The sequence below is a fragment of the Colobus angolensis genome, unplaced genomic scaffold (genome assembly GCF_000951035.1).
Source record: "Colobus angolensis palliatus isolate OR3802 unplaced genomic scaffold, Cang.pa_1.0 Scaffold101, whole genome shotgun sequence".
Lineage (NCBI taxonomy): Eukaryota > Metazoa > Chordata > Mammalia > Primates > Cercopithecidae > Colobus > Colobus angolensis.
In genome coordinates, this window is record NW_012111031.1 from 2711392 (window position 1) to 2726964 (window position 15573).

The 15573-nt window shown below is 43.5% G+C and overlaps 2 protein-coding genes across 2 annotated transcripts in view; both read right to left on the reverse strand.

Moving 5' to 3' along the window:
- The window catches only part of PHF11 (PHD finger protein 11), a 33264-nt gene extending 21987 nt beyond the window's left edge, over positions 1-11277 (reverse strand). The window contains exons 1-2 of the mRNA XM_011939440.1: positions 10791-11277; positions 164-285 (exon numbers count right to left, since the gene is read on the reverse strand). Of these exons, the coding sequence (XP_011794830.1) occupies positions 164-285; positions 10791-10884 (216 nt within the window). The 5' untranslated portion in view covers positions 10885-11277. The remainder of the gene's footprint in view (positions 1-163; positions 286-10790) is intronic.
- A 3419-nt stretch (positions 11278-14696) lies between these two features.
- Positions 14697-15573, reverse strand: part of SETDB2 (SET domain, bifurcated 2) — a 51100-nt gene continuing 50223 nt past the window's right edge. The window contains exon 14 of the mRNA XM_011940523.1: positions 14697-15220. Within this exon, the coding sequence (XP_011795913.1) occupies positions 15010-15220 (211 nt within the window). The 3' untranslated portion in view covers positions 14697-15009. The remainder of the gene's footprint in view (positions 15221-15573) is intronic.

A 15573-nucleotide genomic window follows, 5' to 3' on the forward strand; every position in this document is an offset into this window, starting at 1 on the left:
AGACTCCATCTCAAGGAAAAAAAAAAAAATGCCCCCCAATCTTCACCTAAAAGCCCAAACCATGGCCAACTTGTTATTCTCTGTATCCAAAGTGTTGTTTATTCTTGTGTGTCCTACACTAAAAGTACTCATGTACTTTGAAGTATGTTTTCAAGTAACTTACCAAACAATTCTCATGAGCAGCTATATTCTCTGATTGTGCAAAATACAGCACATTATACTCGACATCTTTGGGGCAGAGTGCACATGTCCTTTTTTGCATCTTTTCTGCAACCTGAAAGACACCTATAAGTAACATCCCTGGTGAGAAATGGAAAAGTGGAACTTCTTGGTCTCACTAACTCCTCTTCCAGTCTTAAAGTAGAAGGTAGGGCACTTGTTTTTAGGAGAGATTTTTAATTCCCAGAGAGAGAAAAAATTGGGGACCCAAGTGGAAAAGCTATTTAGTTTTTATTTTTTAATGTGCTAACAAAAGAAAATAACTAATGAGTTCATTTCTAAATGCCTAATAATGAGGATAACTTCTTCTTTTTAAAATGTAGAGACAAGAGGCTTGTTCAGTTGCCCAGGCTGGAATGCAGTGGCTCACTGCAGCCTTGAACTCCCGACCTCAAGTGGTCCTCTCAGTAGCTGGGACTATAGGTGCATGCCACCACAGCCAGCTATTTTTTTTTTTTTTTTGAGAGACCGGGGTCTAGCTACGTTGCCAAGGCTGTTCTCAAGCTCCTGGCCTCAAGTGACCCTTCTACGTTGGCATTTCCAAAGTGCTGGGATTACAGGCATGAGCTACTGTGCCTGGCCAAAATGAGGAAGACCTTTATTCAAGAAACATAACCAGGAATTTAAATACAGGCAAAGCTCTCAAAACACTGCTTTGCCATAGCAAGCTCTCAATAATAATAATAATCATTATTGTCATTAAAAATGAAGAAGAAAACAATGGCATATTAAGAAATAGTGCTCTGGTTAGTTATCTATTTTAATAGTTAGAATCCTAATGCCATACTGTATTCAAAAATAAGTAATTCTATGAGAATTAAAGACATAAATGAGCAATGTACTTTAAGTGTGCTTTAATTCAATATTATGATGAGTTAGGAAGGAAAGATACGTGAAGGTAGGAAGTAGATTTTTTTTTTTAAGGCGAGGAATGGAAGAAAGGAAAGAAATCTAAGGGAAGAAGAGGTAGGAAGAAAAGGGAAGAGGCAGAGAGAGGGAGAAGAAAGCCAGCTGTTGAGGAGATCTCCACCCATGTGTCAGTAAGAAGCAAGGTTTTTGAACTGGTTATTTGTATTTGGTCACAAGAATTCGTTTAAGATTTTTTTGCCCATTGCAATGCTCATCCTCTTATTTCCTTTGATTTTCTGTAGTAGAAAACAGCTTTTATTTTTAATTTTCAAATTTTAGTTTTGAAACAATGATTTATTTTACCATTTAATGGGGAAAGTTTTCAATTTAGATGAGGTTAGCTGCCTAAGTGATCCTTAAGTCTCTTTTGTTATCCAAATCTCTTCTCTGTCTCTTTAAGTTAGGTCTTTCATTTTACAAAGTCAGAAGGCTGCATTTGGAGCTAGCGTTTATTTCACATTTTGATCAGTTTCTTCTTTAATTTCTGTTTCTTGGATTTGGGTCCCACCTAGTGGGGACACAAATTAGTAGTCCCCAGCTTTCCACCAAGCAAGAAAAAAGGGTGAGATAGAGTGAAAACTGCTCAGATGGAATGAGCTAGCTGTTTTTTTCATTCATGTCTAACAAGCAAAAATTTGAGAGCATCTTTTTTTTCTTTTTGACAGAGTCTTGCTCTGTCACTCAGGTTGGAGTGCAGTGGCGCAATGATGGTTCACTGCAACCTCTACCTCTGGGGCTCACAGTGATCTCCCACCTCAGCCTCCCACCTCAGTAGCTGGGACCACAGATATAGGCCACCGTGTGTGGCCAATTTTTGTATTGTTTTTAGAGATGGGGGTCCCATTATGTTGACCAGGCTGGTCTCAAACTCCTAGGCTCAAGATCAGCCTGCCTTGGTCTCCCAAAGTGCTGAGATTACAGGTGTGAGCCACTGCACCCAGCCTGAGAGCATTTCTTGTGTTTGAGTCACTATGTTGTGCACTCTAGACCGATGTTGTCCAACAGAAACATAAAACAAGACACAAATGTGAGCCACAGATATCACTGAAAACTTTCTATGAGCCTCATTTAAAAAATCAAAAAAGAGGCTGGGCACGGTGGCTCACACTTGTAATCCCAGCACTTTGGGAAGCTGAGGCAGGTGGATCACCAGAGTTCAGGAGTTCAAGACCAGCCTGGCCAACATGGTGAAATCCCATCACTACTAAAAATACAAAAAAATTAGCCAGGTATGGTGGCACACACCTGTAATTCCAGCTACTCAGGAGGCTGAGGCAGGAGAATTGCTTGCACCCAGGAGGCAGAGGCTGCAGTGAGCTGAAATTGTGCCACTGTACTCCAGCCTGGGCGACAGAGTGAGGCTCTGTCTCAAAAACGAAACAAACAAACAAACAAAAACAAAAAAGAAACAGGTGAAGGTAATTTTAATAATGTGTTTATGCAACCAAATATGTCAAAGAACTTACATCCATTCAACGTTTAGTCAATATAAAAGTTATTAATTCATTCTTTTGTACAGAGTCTTTGAAATCCAGTGTGTATTCTGTGCTTATAGCATGTCTCAATAGGACCAGCCACATTGTAAGTGCTCAACAGCTATCTGTGGTGAGAGGCTCCTCTAGTGAACAGTAGAGCAGAGGACATAAAGAAATGTTGTGAGACAGAACTGGTGTCTGCAAGAAGCTAAACAAGGAGACTAAATAGCAATTAGGACAATAAAATGGCAGAATTAAGTGTCACAAAGTAGTGCAACTGCCAAGTGAGTGGGAAATCCAATACATGCTTAAGGAGGTAGCAGAGGAAGTGCTCCTCGCGGGAAGGAGTATTGTCAAGGGCAGGGGCCTAGAGCTGGTACAACCTGGAGAGGAGGGGAAGGTGGGGTGGGGTATGGGGTAGGAGGAACACTGTAGAGGGAAGCAGCCATGTGGGAAAAGGCCCAGAGATCTGAGCTGAGACAGTAAGGCAGCCAGGCTGAGAAGGAGAGGCTGCACAGGAAGCTGGGAAAAGATTTGAGAAACATGTGGTTAAAAGCTGCCAAGGAGGATGTCTGAGCAGGGGAAGCACATGATGACAAAGTTGTTTAAGAAGGTCAATCTTGGCTGGGCGCAGTGGCTCATGCCTGTAATTCCAGCACTTTGGGAGGCCAAGGCAGGCAGATCACAAAGTCAGGAGATCGAGACCATCCTGGCTAACATGGTGAAACCCCGTCTGTACTAAAAATACAAAAAATTAGCCGGTCGTGTTGGTGTGCGCCTGTAGTCCCAGCTCTCAGGAGGCTGAGGCAGGAGAATCACTTGAAGCTGAGGTTGCAGTGAGCCAAGGTTGAACATTGCACTCCGGCCTGGGCAACAAGAGTGAAACTCTGTCTCAAAACAAACAAACAAATAAACATATTATCAAGGTACAGTTAGGACAGAAGATTAGATGATGAGACTGCGCCACTGCACTCCAGCCTGGGCAACAAGAGCAAAACTCCATCTCAGAAAAAAAAAGGTCGATCTTGATAAACAGAAATACTGTGCTCCAGGAAAGGAAGGCTGGATACAGTAATGATGTCAATTCCACCCCCAAATAAGTTTTAAATTTAATGTAATTTCAACGAAAATCCAAAGAAGGTCATTTAAAAAACTTGAAAAGGTGATTATTTGGAAGAATAAATGGGCACAGACAGAAAAGAAAACTTTTAGAAAAAAAAAAAGAGAGGGTCTCTGCCTACTCAACCAAAAAAACATGTTATCAGCTGGGTGCAGTGGCTCATGCTTGTAATCCCAGCACTTTGGGAGGCCAAGGTGGGTGGATCACCTGAGGTCAGGAGTTCGAGACCAGCCTGACCAACATGGTGAAACCTCCGTCTTTACTACATTAAAAAAAAAAAAAATTAGCTAGGCGTGGTGGTGCATGCCTGTTATTCCAGCTACTCGGGAGGCTGAGGCAGGATAATCCCTTAGACCTGGGAGGGAGAGGTTGCAGTGAGCCAAGATTGCGCCATTACACTCCCACTTGGGCAACAAGAGTGAAACTCCGTCTCAAAACAAACAAACAAATAAACGTATTATCAAGGTACAGTTAGGACAGAAGGTTAGATGATGAAGTCAAAGGAAAGAACACGAAGTGCAGAGAGAAGTGGATCATAATCTGGACTTACAAATGTAACATGCAGTAAGGTGGCAATTCCATTTCTTCTCTAAAGCACTCATGTCCTTAGCCCATTTTTCTGTTGAGTTACTATTTTCTTGTTGGTTTACAACAGTCAGGATATTAACCCTTTGTTAGTCATATATGTGGTCTTTTAAATTTGTTTATAATGTTCTTTGATATACAGAATATTTAAGTGTTTTACTTGATGAAATTACAACAATCATTTATTTTATGATTTCTGCTCTTGGGTGAGATGGACATAGAAAACACCTCTGTTTTCTTCTAGAATTTTAATTTATTTTAATTAATTTATTATTTATTTATTTTGAGACAGGGTCTTGCCTTGTCACCAAAGCTTGGAGTGCAGTGGCATGATCATGGCTCTCTGCAGCCTCAACCTCCCCAGCTCAAGTGATCCTCTCACCTCAGCCTCCAAAGTAGCTGGGATTACAGGTGCATGCCACCACATCCAGCTAATTTTTAAATTTTTTTGTAGAGAAGGGGTCTTGCCATGTTGTCCAGGATGGTTTCGAACTCCTAGGCTCAAGTCATCCTCCTGCCTCAGCCTCCCAAAGTGCTGGGATTACAGGCATGAGGCACCATGCCCTGCCCTAATTTATCTTTAGAATTAAAATATTGGCCGGGTGCAGTGGATCATGCCTGTAATCCCAGCACTCTGGGAGGCCGAGGCGAGTGGATCACCTGAGGTCGGGAGTTCGAGACTAGCCTGACCAACATGGTGAAACCCTCTCTCTACTAAAATTACAAAAATTAGCCGGGCATAGTGGCAGACACCTGTAATCCCAGCTACTCAGGAGGCTGAGGCAGGAGAATCGCTTGAACCTGGGAGGAGGAGGTTGCAATGAGCCAAGATCACACCACTGCACTCCAGCCTGGGCGACAAGAGCGAAACTCCTTCTCAAAACAAAACAAAACAAAATGAAACAAAAAAAGAATTAAACTATTAATTAACATGGAATAAACTGTTTTGTAATGAATGAGATGGGAATCTAACTTATATTCATAATGGTTAGCCACTAATTTAAAATCTCCTTTTCATATACTTGGATCTGTTTCTCCTGTGCTTCTGTTTTATTCCGTTGAACAATGCTACACTTAAAATTTTCAATGTTTTAGAATATATTTTAATATTTGACAACACAAAGTCCCCTGCCCTAGGATAAAACTGGGGGAAGAACATCCCAATATTCTAATCACCTCAGACCCAAAATCTACTTTGATAGAATACTGTGTTCTTATTTAAAAACACACTCAAAACAGACATTAAAACTTGTAAAGTACAGGCTTAAAAAAGGCCGGTGGGGCCGGGCGTGGTGGCTCACACCTGTAATCCCAGCACTTTGGGAGGCCGAGGTGGGTGGATCATCTGAGGTTGGAGGCTCGAGACCAGCCTGACCCACATGGAGAAACCCTGTCTCTACTAAAAATACAAAATTAGCCAGGCATGGTGGTGCATGCCTGTAATCCCAGCTACCCGGGAGGCTGAGGCAGGAGAATCGCTTGAACCTTGGAGGTGGAGGTTGCAGTGAGTTGAGATCGCACCATTGCACTCCAGCCTGGACAACAAGAGCAAAACTCCATCTCAAAAAAAAACAAAAAACAAAACAAAACAAAACAAAAGTTGGTGACTCCCCAAATAAAAAGTGATACTATCTGACGGGATATGCAGCTGTCTCTTGTTGCATAAGGGCTGAACATTTTCGCACAACATTGCTTGTTTCTGTGCATTGGGCAGAGCTGTCAAGTCACTGATACGTAAGCTGCACTCCCAAGTACTTGGGTTCCAAGAGTCTCGGCATCTGGGAATACAGAGGTGGTCTGTAATGTCTGCCAACTGGGAATACAGAGAAGAACAAGACAGATATGATGACAACATTGCTGTGCTAGACCCAGAGTTTGTCTCCAGTGCAGATGGATAAAAACACGGGGTGGGACCCACAGGTTCTCCCTAGTGGCTTTTTCCTGCTAAATCCCCCCACATCACAGCATCCTAATAGATTTCAGCTCTTCTAATTCTTTTAATCTTCTAGACTGGAGGAAGCATGTAATTCTCTGCAGTTAGGGGAGCCACACTGAGGACTTTTACACAGACAGGCATCTCTCACTATCTGAACTCTTGCTATGTGTTAATCTGAAACTCATGGACCACATACATTTGGACAGTTTGGTATCCCTCACCATCTGAATCAGGAATTGTACAGATTCAGAGAGGGAGAGATACCTAACGGTGTGTCATGAAGGCTGAAGTATTTTAGGGAAGAGCCCATTGGTTTTCATCTGTAGCTGGCACCAAGAATAGTGATGGCCAGCAGGGCTCCCCAGGCTCCTTTCTAGGGGGTTTAGAAACCCTGAGGACTCAGAGCCTGACCCGACAAGATTGCAGAATTTTAGAATTCTCACAAATGAAACTGAGAGCCAAGAAAGTTTATACAGAATGAAACCACAGAAAGATCACAAGTGTGCACTATGAGAACTAAGACTAATTCAAACAACACAGTGATTCTTAGTCTCTCTGGCAATCTGCAGGCCCACTTCAATGTGGAAATGGATTGCCAAGACTCTAGCCTCTACTCTTAAAGCCCTCCAGCCAAGGGCAATTCACCCAGGGCACAGAATCTGGGGTAATCAGGAAGGGTGGCCAAGGAATACATTCTGCCACTAAAGAAATGGGTGAAACAGATGGAATGGGATTCACTAATCCTATCATTGCATTTAGAATTCTCTTCCAGTATAGATTTGTTCTGGGCTGGTAACTAATTTATGGTGCTGGTGTGGAGATTTCCTCCTTTTTTCTCCTTTTATCGTTAGTATTTATTGCAGTTTACTATTTTAGTTCTTCCATTGTTTGCTGGATGTGTAGAAGCCCATTTTATCACTGGTCCAGTGATTGCCTACCTGAACTGGATACAGACCAAAACAGTAGATATTACCTAGAGGCTTGGCAAGGAACTTGGTAATGGCTTTGGAGAATGAATGGCTCCATCGTATTATCTCAGGATGAAGTGGCTAGATATGACTCTGGCAGAAGTTAAGTGTGACTGAATTTGGTTTCGGCGTACCTAGAATTCATTACTGGGAACAGAATGCATCACTGGGAACATCTTTAGAACGTATAAATAGGAATAAGGATGTGTGTGTTATAGAGGAGGGACCATGGGGAGCCAAAGGGTAGGATGTTCAACGGACTCCTTTAGGGTATCTGTTCAGCTCACAATGACCCCCAGCAGGCATGTTTGTACTTCATTCCTGTAGACATAGCTGATAGTCCCAGAGGACCTGCCCATCTCTCAGATATATGGAATTCAGGATAGAAGATTTCAGTGCAGATTGGGCTGGTTTCTTAAAGAAGAAGATGTAAAAACTGAGAGGCTGCCAGGGCAGCCATCTTCTATACCATTACCAGGAAAACTGGATCAGAGAAAGACAGAAGAACAAAGCAGATACACTGAGAAATGCAGAAATAAGAGATAAAGGAGTGTTGGTTTATAATGGCTTCTCAGGTCCTAGTCCTCAGCCCTTTCTGTAAGATTCTAAAGCATCCGTGCTCTGGGGGTCTGTGAGTCTGGTCATCCTGCTTACTACTAATAAGCATCCCTTATGCTTAAATTACATCAAATTGTTTTTGTAGTACTTGCAGCCAGTATGTGCTTATTAATACTGGAAGGACCATGACCTGATCTGTGTGTGCACATTCACATGTGTATATGTGTGTTTGTGTGCCCATGTGTGTTTAAGAGAAAGACAATGCTGGCAGCGGTGTGGAAGGTGGACTGTCTTACCCTCAGGGTCTTTCACCTAGTCCATTCCAGTGATCCCTTGTTATTGTCTCTATTTTCCCTGTCATGACCCCACTCCATTCTTTACATTACCGTCAGAATGATCTACTGGAAATGTACTATGTTACTGTAAGAATGATCTACCTGAAATGTACTATGTTACTGTCAGAATGATCTACCTGAAGTGTACGAGGTTACTGTCAGAATGATCTACCTGAAATGTACTAGGTTACTGTCAGAATGATCTACCGGAAATGTACGAGGTTACTGTCAGAATGATCTACCGGAAATGTATGAGGTTACTGTCAGAATGATATACCGGAAATGTATGAGGTTACTGTCAGAATGATCTACCTGAAATGTATTAGGTTACTGTCAGAATGATCTACCGGAAATATACTAGGTTACTGTCAGAATGATCTACCTGAAATGTACTAGGTTACTGTCAGAATGATCTACCGGAAATGTACTAGGTTACTGTCAGAATGATCTACCTGAAATGGACATCTACCCGCATTTCCCCATCACCTACAGAAGTCAAGCTCCACAGTGTTATATATAAGTACATTCATTCCTTCAACAAATACTTAATGAGAACTTACTATTATTTAATATTTAATGAGTACTTACTATGTCCTACTACTACTACTAGGCCAACCAGTCTAGACACTAGGGATAGAAGAGAGTAAGATGAATTTACATGCCAGTGGTGTGGTAAAGACAGGCATTAAACAAGTTTTGTTTTCCAGGTAGTGAGTGATAAGTGCTATAGAGAAAAATAGAGCAGGAGAAGGAGGTAGAGAGTGACAGGAGCAGGGGCAAGGGGTGTCCTTTTAGACAGGATGGGCAGGCAAGGTTGAGGGAAGATGTGTATGAGCAGACATCTGAATATGAACGGGAACTGAAAATGGGATGATGTGGCGATGAGTTTTCCTTGCAGAGAATAGCAAATGGAAAGATCCTGAGGTAGGGACAGCTTTGGTGGCTTAGAGGACCTACAAGATGGCAGGATAGCAGAGTCATTAAGATGGGCAGGAGTCAAATCAGATAAGGACATGGGGTAAACTGTAGGCCGGGCTCACAGGTTGTTGCGAGAGTCATAGGAGACTATTGGTAGGTTTTGAGTAGGAGAATCACATTTGCTTTTTGTTTTTCAAAAAGCATTTTGGCTGCTATGCAGGCCTGCCTGTATTAAAGGCTAAATAGAAGCCAGGAAAGCAATAGTCAAGGCAGAAGATCATGATGGCGTAGGCTTGGGTGGCAGTAATGGAAGTGGTGAGCAGCAGTCAGGCTCCAGATACAGTCAGGCTGAATATAGAACTGGCTGGCCTGACTGATACATTAGAAGGGGTGTGGGGAGGAAAGAGAGGCCCTGAGGAGCCACTAAGGTTTTTGGGAGGAGCAACTGGATGAATGGAATGGGCCGGTGGTTGAGCAGGTTTGGAGTACCTGAATAGAGTGGGGGAAACAAGAATTCTCTTTGGGACTTACTCAGTTTGAGATCATTTCAGACTTGGAAGAAGTTGGTTATACCAGTCTGGAGTTTGCGGAAGACGTCAGGATGGAATCGCATCTCTCGTGACTCATCTTACCGTCCATATGTACACCAGCGAATGAAATATCCAACTGATTGACTTATGGTTGACACGTATGATGTTTACGTATGACGTTTTGTGGTTTGGTGCCTTTATTTGTGTCATCTTCTCTGCTGGGAACACCCCTTCAACTTTTCCACCTTTGGCTGAGTCTTGCCCTTTAAGGTAAGCCCAGGAAACATGGAGAAACCCTGTCTCTACTAAAAATACAAAATTAGCGGGGCGTGGTGGCACATGCCTGTAATCCCAGCTACTCGGGAGGCTGAGGCAGGAGTCCCAGATACTCGGGAGGCTGAGGAAGGAGAATCGGTCGAACCCGGGAGGCAGAGGTTGCAGCGGGCCGAGATCGCGCCATTGCACTCCAGCCTGGGCAACAAGAGCGAAACTCCACCTCAAAAAAACAAAAACAAACAAACAAAAAAAGGTAAGCCCGGGCATCCTCTCCTCAAAAAGCTTTCCCTGAACACCAGGAGTCAGGAGTCTCTCATCTGTACCTCTGTGGTTCTGACCTCCTCATTAAAGTTGCCTAGCAGGGTCTCTTAGGGCAGGGCCTGCCTAACTCATCTTGGTATGCTCAGGACCTTGCCCTGAGCCTGGCACACCGTTAGGAGCACTAAACATACGCAAGCGCAGGAACCCGTCAGAAGACCCACCCACTCAAGTAGAGGGCCGGAAGGACTGGGGAGGAGGAGACGGGTTCCAGTCACGTCCTCCGTGAACGTGAGACCCCGCTCTTCCCTGAGGGCCGGCCCCTGCCTCCCCGCAGCAGGGCGCCCCTCCACTGTCCTGGTTTACCTGTGAGTGGAGGGGCGCTAGGAGAGTTGACATCGGTTGTGGTGTCACCCGCGCGGGAGAGGTAAACCGAAGCATGCCCGCCACCGCCCGCCACTCGCGCGAAACCATGGGCAGTCAGAGCCACCCGTGGAACTGGCCCGGGCCGCGCCCTGTCCTCTGGCGCCCCCCGACACGCACGCGAGTGCCGAGCCAAGTTCGTCCAGCGCGGCCCCGGCGTCTGGGGCCCCGGCCCGGAGTAGGGGCAGGTCGGGGCCCCCAAGAGGCCACGACCGGAGGCAGGCCCCTTGCTCGGGCCCGTCGCCGCCCAGCCGCGCCCGCCCGCCCCCGCGGTACACACCGGTGGGAAGGAGGAGCGCCTCCTGCGCGGGTTGGGCTTCCGGGCTGCCGGCGCTGTCCACCCTCTTGGGTCCGAACGGCGACGCCTGGGCCATGGCACTGCTGCAGCTGCGGGTGGCGTCCGGATAGCGAGATCCCGGAAGTGCCCTGGCTGCACTAGGTTTCGTTTTCTCAAATCTGGGCTGTCGCTTTCAGTCACTAGCCAGCCCGGAGAAAGCTGGATGTGCAGATAGGGGTTCTCAGGCACACTGCTCCGGATTCAAGTCTAGTCTAAATTTGAATAGCTTAAAAAATCCAAACGCCGGGCATGGTGGCTCACGCCTGTAATCTCAGCACTTTGGGAGACTGAGGAGGGCGGATCACGAGGTCAGGAGTTCAAGACCAGCCTAACCAACATGGTAAAACCCCATCTGTACTAAAAATACAAAAATTAGCCGGGCATGGTGGCGCGTGCCAGTAATCCCAGCTACTCCAGAGACTGAGGCAGGAGAATCGCTTGAACCGGGAGGAGGAGGTTGCAGTGAGCCGAGATCAAGCCACTGCACTCCAGTCTGGGCTACAGAGCGAGACTCCCGTCTCAAAAACAACAAAAAAACCCCAAATGCCAGGCTTTCCTACTCCACCCCCCACGACTCAGCAGGAGAAACAATCACTCTCCTGAGGATTCCTCCTAAAAACTTGATCATACTGGCCGGGAGGGCGCGGTGGCTCAGGCCTGCAGTTCCAGGACTTTGGGAGGCGGAAGTGGGCGAATCACGAGGTCAGGAGTTCGAGACTGGCCTGGCCAAAATACCGTCTCTACTAAAAATACAAAAATTAGCCGGGCTTGGTGGCGGGCACCTGTAATCCCAGCTTCTCTGCAGGCTGAGGCAGGAGAATCGCTTGAACCCGGGAGATCACGGGTAAGCCGAGATCACGCCACTGCACTCCAGCCTGGGGGACAGCGCAAGGCTCCGTCTCAAAAAAAAAAAAAAAAAAAAATTATCATACTGAATTTGGCCTAAATAAGCATATCTTAAAAGGACGCAGAATTAACTGATCCTAAATCCAGTTGCCAGTAGCAAGCCTTTATTTAGCACCCATAGGGTACAGAGCACCATATAAGATGAGGTTTTCAGTGAATCTAACAGGTAGAGAATATAAATGCATATACTTATAGTTAAAAAATAGTTGTTCTGGAAAAAAGACATAAAATAGTTGGTGGTTTGCTGAGGAATTAATCAAAGGAAAACTGGAGGTCTTCCACTTTCAGCAGGTTGTAAAGAAGACTGCCAACTAGGGATAGCAGAAGAGAGAAACATTAAAAAGGACAATTTGTATAGTCTTGACAACTATGAAATGAATTGCAGAAGAGTGTGGGGTCTGCAAAACAGGGAAGTAAGCAGACCCTAGCAGCCAATTATTACTATTATTATTTTTTTGCCCTCCACGCAGGAGGATGGAAGAGTATTTCTTGTAGGCCAAAATGAAAGGCCCTAAAGAGACTGACATTAGGGTGTTCCCCAGCAAAATAGCTCAGGTAGGTCATAGAAAAACAAAGAGCCCTTTACCACACTCAGTTTACAGTAAGCTTTTTGGTGTTCCACACTTAAATATGAGTAGACTACCAAGACCATTAACTCTGAGGAAAGCCTGTAATGTGAATGAGACCAAAACAAACATATAGGGGAAACGAAGAAACAAACTCTGGAGGACACAGATTATGCAGAAAGAATATAGAGATGCATGCATGTGTATGTATACGTGTGCATATACATACATAAACATACAAACATCTTCAAGGAGATAAAATACTGCAACTATAAGCCAAAATAGGATGCTATTAAAAAATATTCAGAGAAGGGGAGCTCTTAGAAATTAAAAATATGAGACAATATGAGTCTAGAAAAATAAAATGCAACAGATGAACTGGAAGATTAAATTGAGAAATGGTCCTAGGAAAAGGTCCTAGCAAGAAGACAGAGCTGAAAGTTAAGAGAAAAGGTAGGAAAATTAGAGATCAAACTCTGGAGGTCTAGCATCTGGAAAACAGGAATTCCAGAAAGACAGAAGAGATGGGAAATCATTAGTTTCAGACTGAATGATCCCACCAGGCACCTAGTACAAAGGATGAAACTGGACTCTTAACAGGGACAGAACATTGAGACAAAGATAAACCTATAAGCTTCAAGAGAGATAAAAACAGATTATGCAAAAGAGAAGGAACAGAATGGCATTCGATTTCCAGTAGTCACCCTGGAAGCCAGAAGACAGTACATTTTCAGACTCCACAGCAGCAGCACTGAAAGCTAGCAGATGTCTTCAAAACTGGGCCTGGAGACCACTAAAGAATTCTATACCTTGCCAACCAAAGCACCAATCAAGTGTAAGGGTAAAATAAAGACATTGTCAAACACACAGAGATTCAAAACATTTACTTCTCATTTTTCCTTTTCAAAAGCTATTAGAAGAGCTTTACCAGTATGTGGAAGAGTAAACCAAGGAAAAGGAAAAGAATGGGATCTAACTGGAAACAGATCTGACATAAAAGACAAAGAGAATCTCTGGGGTACTGATGGAAGATGATAGCTATGACCAGTCCAGACTAAAGCACATTAAGATTTTAGGAGAAATTTCTCCAAGATAAAACTGACAGAATATCTCATATTCCTGAAGGTCAAATGGACTCCACAGGGAGAGCTTAAGGAAATACTGACTGATCCATAATATTCCCTTTTGCACAAAAATAGTTCCCGTACTGATCAAGTTTTTTTTTTCCCCCACCCACTTCATTTTAGTGCATTGCCTGAAATTCTTGCATCTCTATGGTGAATAAATGGATTTCTCAACTTTCCTCTTCTGTAGGTTGCTGGGCTATGTTTTGCTCCTTTCCCTAGCTGTCTGGTTTCCCAGTCTGCTTGGGCTTCCCAGTCCCCTTTTCCAATAGATAGATGATTAGGGCCAAGTAACCTATGGTAAAGTGCTTATTCTTTCCCTTTTTTCTGTAAAAAAAAAAAAAAAAAAAGATTTGCAAATCATGCCCAGGAGATACCAATGGGCTGTTTCAGATTTCACAGTTCAGAATTGTTTTCATGCGTGTGTGTGTGAGTGCTGTGTTGTTTTTTGGAGACAGGGTCTTGCTCTATCGCCCAGCCTGGAAGCACTATGGTGAAATCACATCTCATTGCAGCCTTGACCTTCCGAGCTCAAATGATCCTCCCACCTCACTCCCGAGTAGCTGGGACTACAGGCACATGCTATCATGTCAGGCTAACTTTTGCATTTTTTGTAGAGACAGGGTTTTGCCATGTTGCCCAAGCTGGTCTCAAACCCCTAGGCTCAAGTAATACGCCTGCCTCGGCCTCTCAAAAGTATTGGGATTACAGGTGTGAGCCATCGTGCCTGGCCTTCTTGTGCTTTTTAAGTGAAATTTTTGCCCAGCCCAATTACTTCTGGCCTAAATAAGCCAAGTTTGACTACTTTCTAGGTTTCCTTTTCAATAACTGTATCTCTAACTCTACCTAGAACAAAAATATTCAAGTTCCTCCAGGTTTCTGTTCCCTCTTCTCCTATCTTTTTGTATTGAAAGAGTAGAGAAAATCTGTGGAAAAGAAGATTCATTTCAAAGAATTTGCCAGAATCTTACTTACAGAAGAGGCTCTCCCTCTCTTCACTCACATGGTTGATGGGACAGTGTTTTATGGATCCAGATATTGCTTCTCCAACAAGTGATAAAATACTTGGGAGTACCATGCATAAAATTAGTTCCTCAGGTGCTGTTGCCCACCTTGTAGCTCATAATGGTAAATGATTTGCCAGGAATTAAAAATCAATTTTGTAGGTAAAAATGTGAAATTTAGCCCTCTGAGCGGGGCATGAACTAAAAGTAACAGTCACAAAAGCAATTAGAAACAGCTGAGTTCTGTTATGACATTTGTTTCTCTTAATATATAATTTGTAAATAAATTATAAGTTGTACAGTGGTATTTCATATAAAATATACACTTCTATCCTACTCATGTAAAGTAGCACAGCACTGAACGAGATACCCTATGTGTATGAAAATGTCCTAATTGTGTTCTTGGAATTTCTAAGTCACATAAATAAAATCTGAAATAAAATATGAACCCCATGACAAAGGAAAACGGAGGGGAATTACCTTGATGGACCTAGACCTTCTTTTGCATGGCTTTAATTTCAGCCTAATAAGCTAATTTCACAAACAGGCGTTAGCTACATATTTATAATATTTTTTTTCTACATTTATTAACCCCACATTGGCAGAAGATTTCCTTCTCAGGCACAGTCCCAGCTTCATAACCATAATCCCATGTTAGCTCTGTTCTTGCTTTCACATACCTAGAAAGCAGAAATTTGAAAAGAATCATAAAATACCCTAAATAACTACCAATGAACCAAATTATATCAATTTTCATATTAACATTAACCATCCTCAAAAATATGATCTATTCTCTCACCTGACACCCACCAATTAGGAATGACCTTTTATTAAGAATAACCATTTGAGTTTTATTTCAAATCTACTAAAATGTTAAGCAGGAATCTATCAACATGAGGAAGGAAGTATATTTTGCCAACAGTGGGACCCAGTCATGTGTTGAGGCCTGCAGTGTGGAAGTAGCTGTGGAATGGCTCTGAATTAAAGATTATGTAGCACGCTGCATCATTTATCCCGAGTGGAACTGGGTGATACCTGGTATCTTCAGTCCTTTCAGGCATTCATTCTAAGTGGGAATAAGAGTTGAAATTTCAGGTGTTCAAAATCTTTTTTTTTTTTTTTTTTT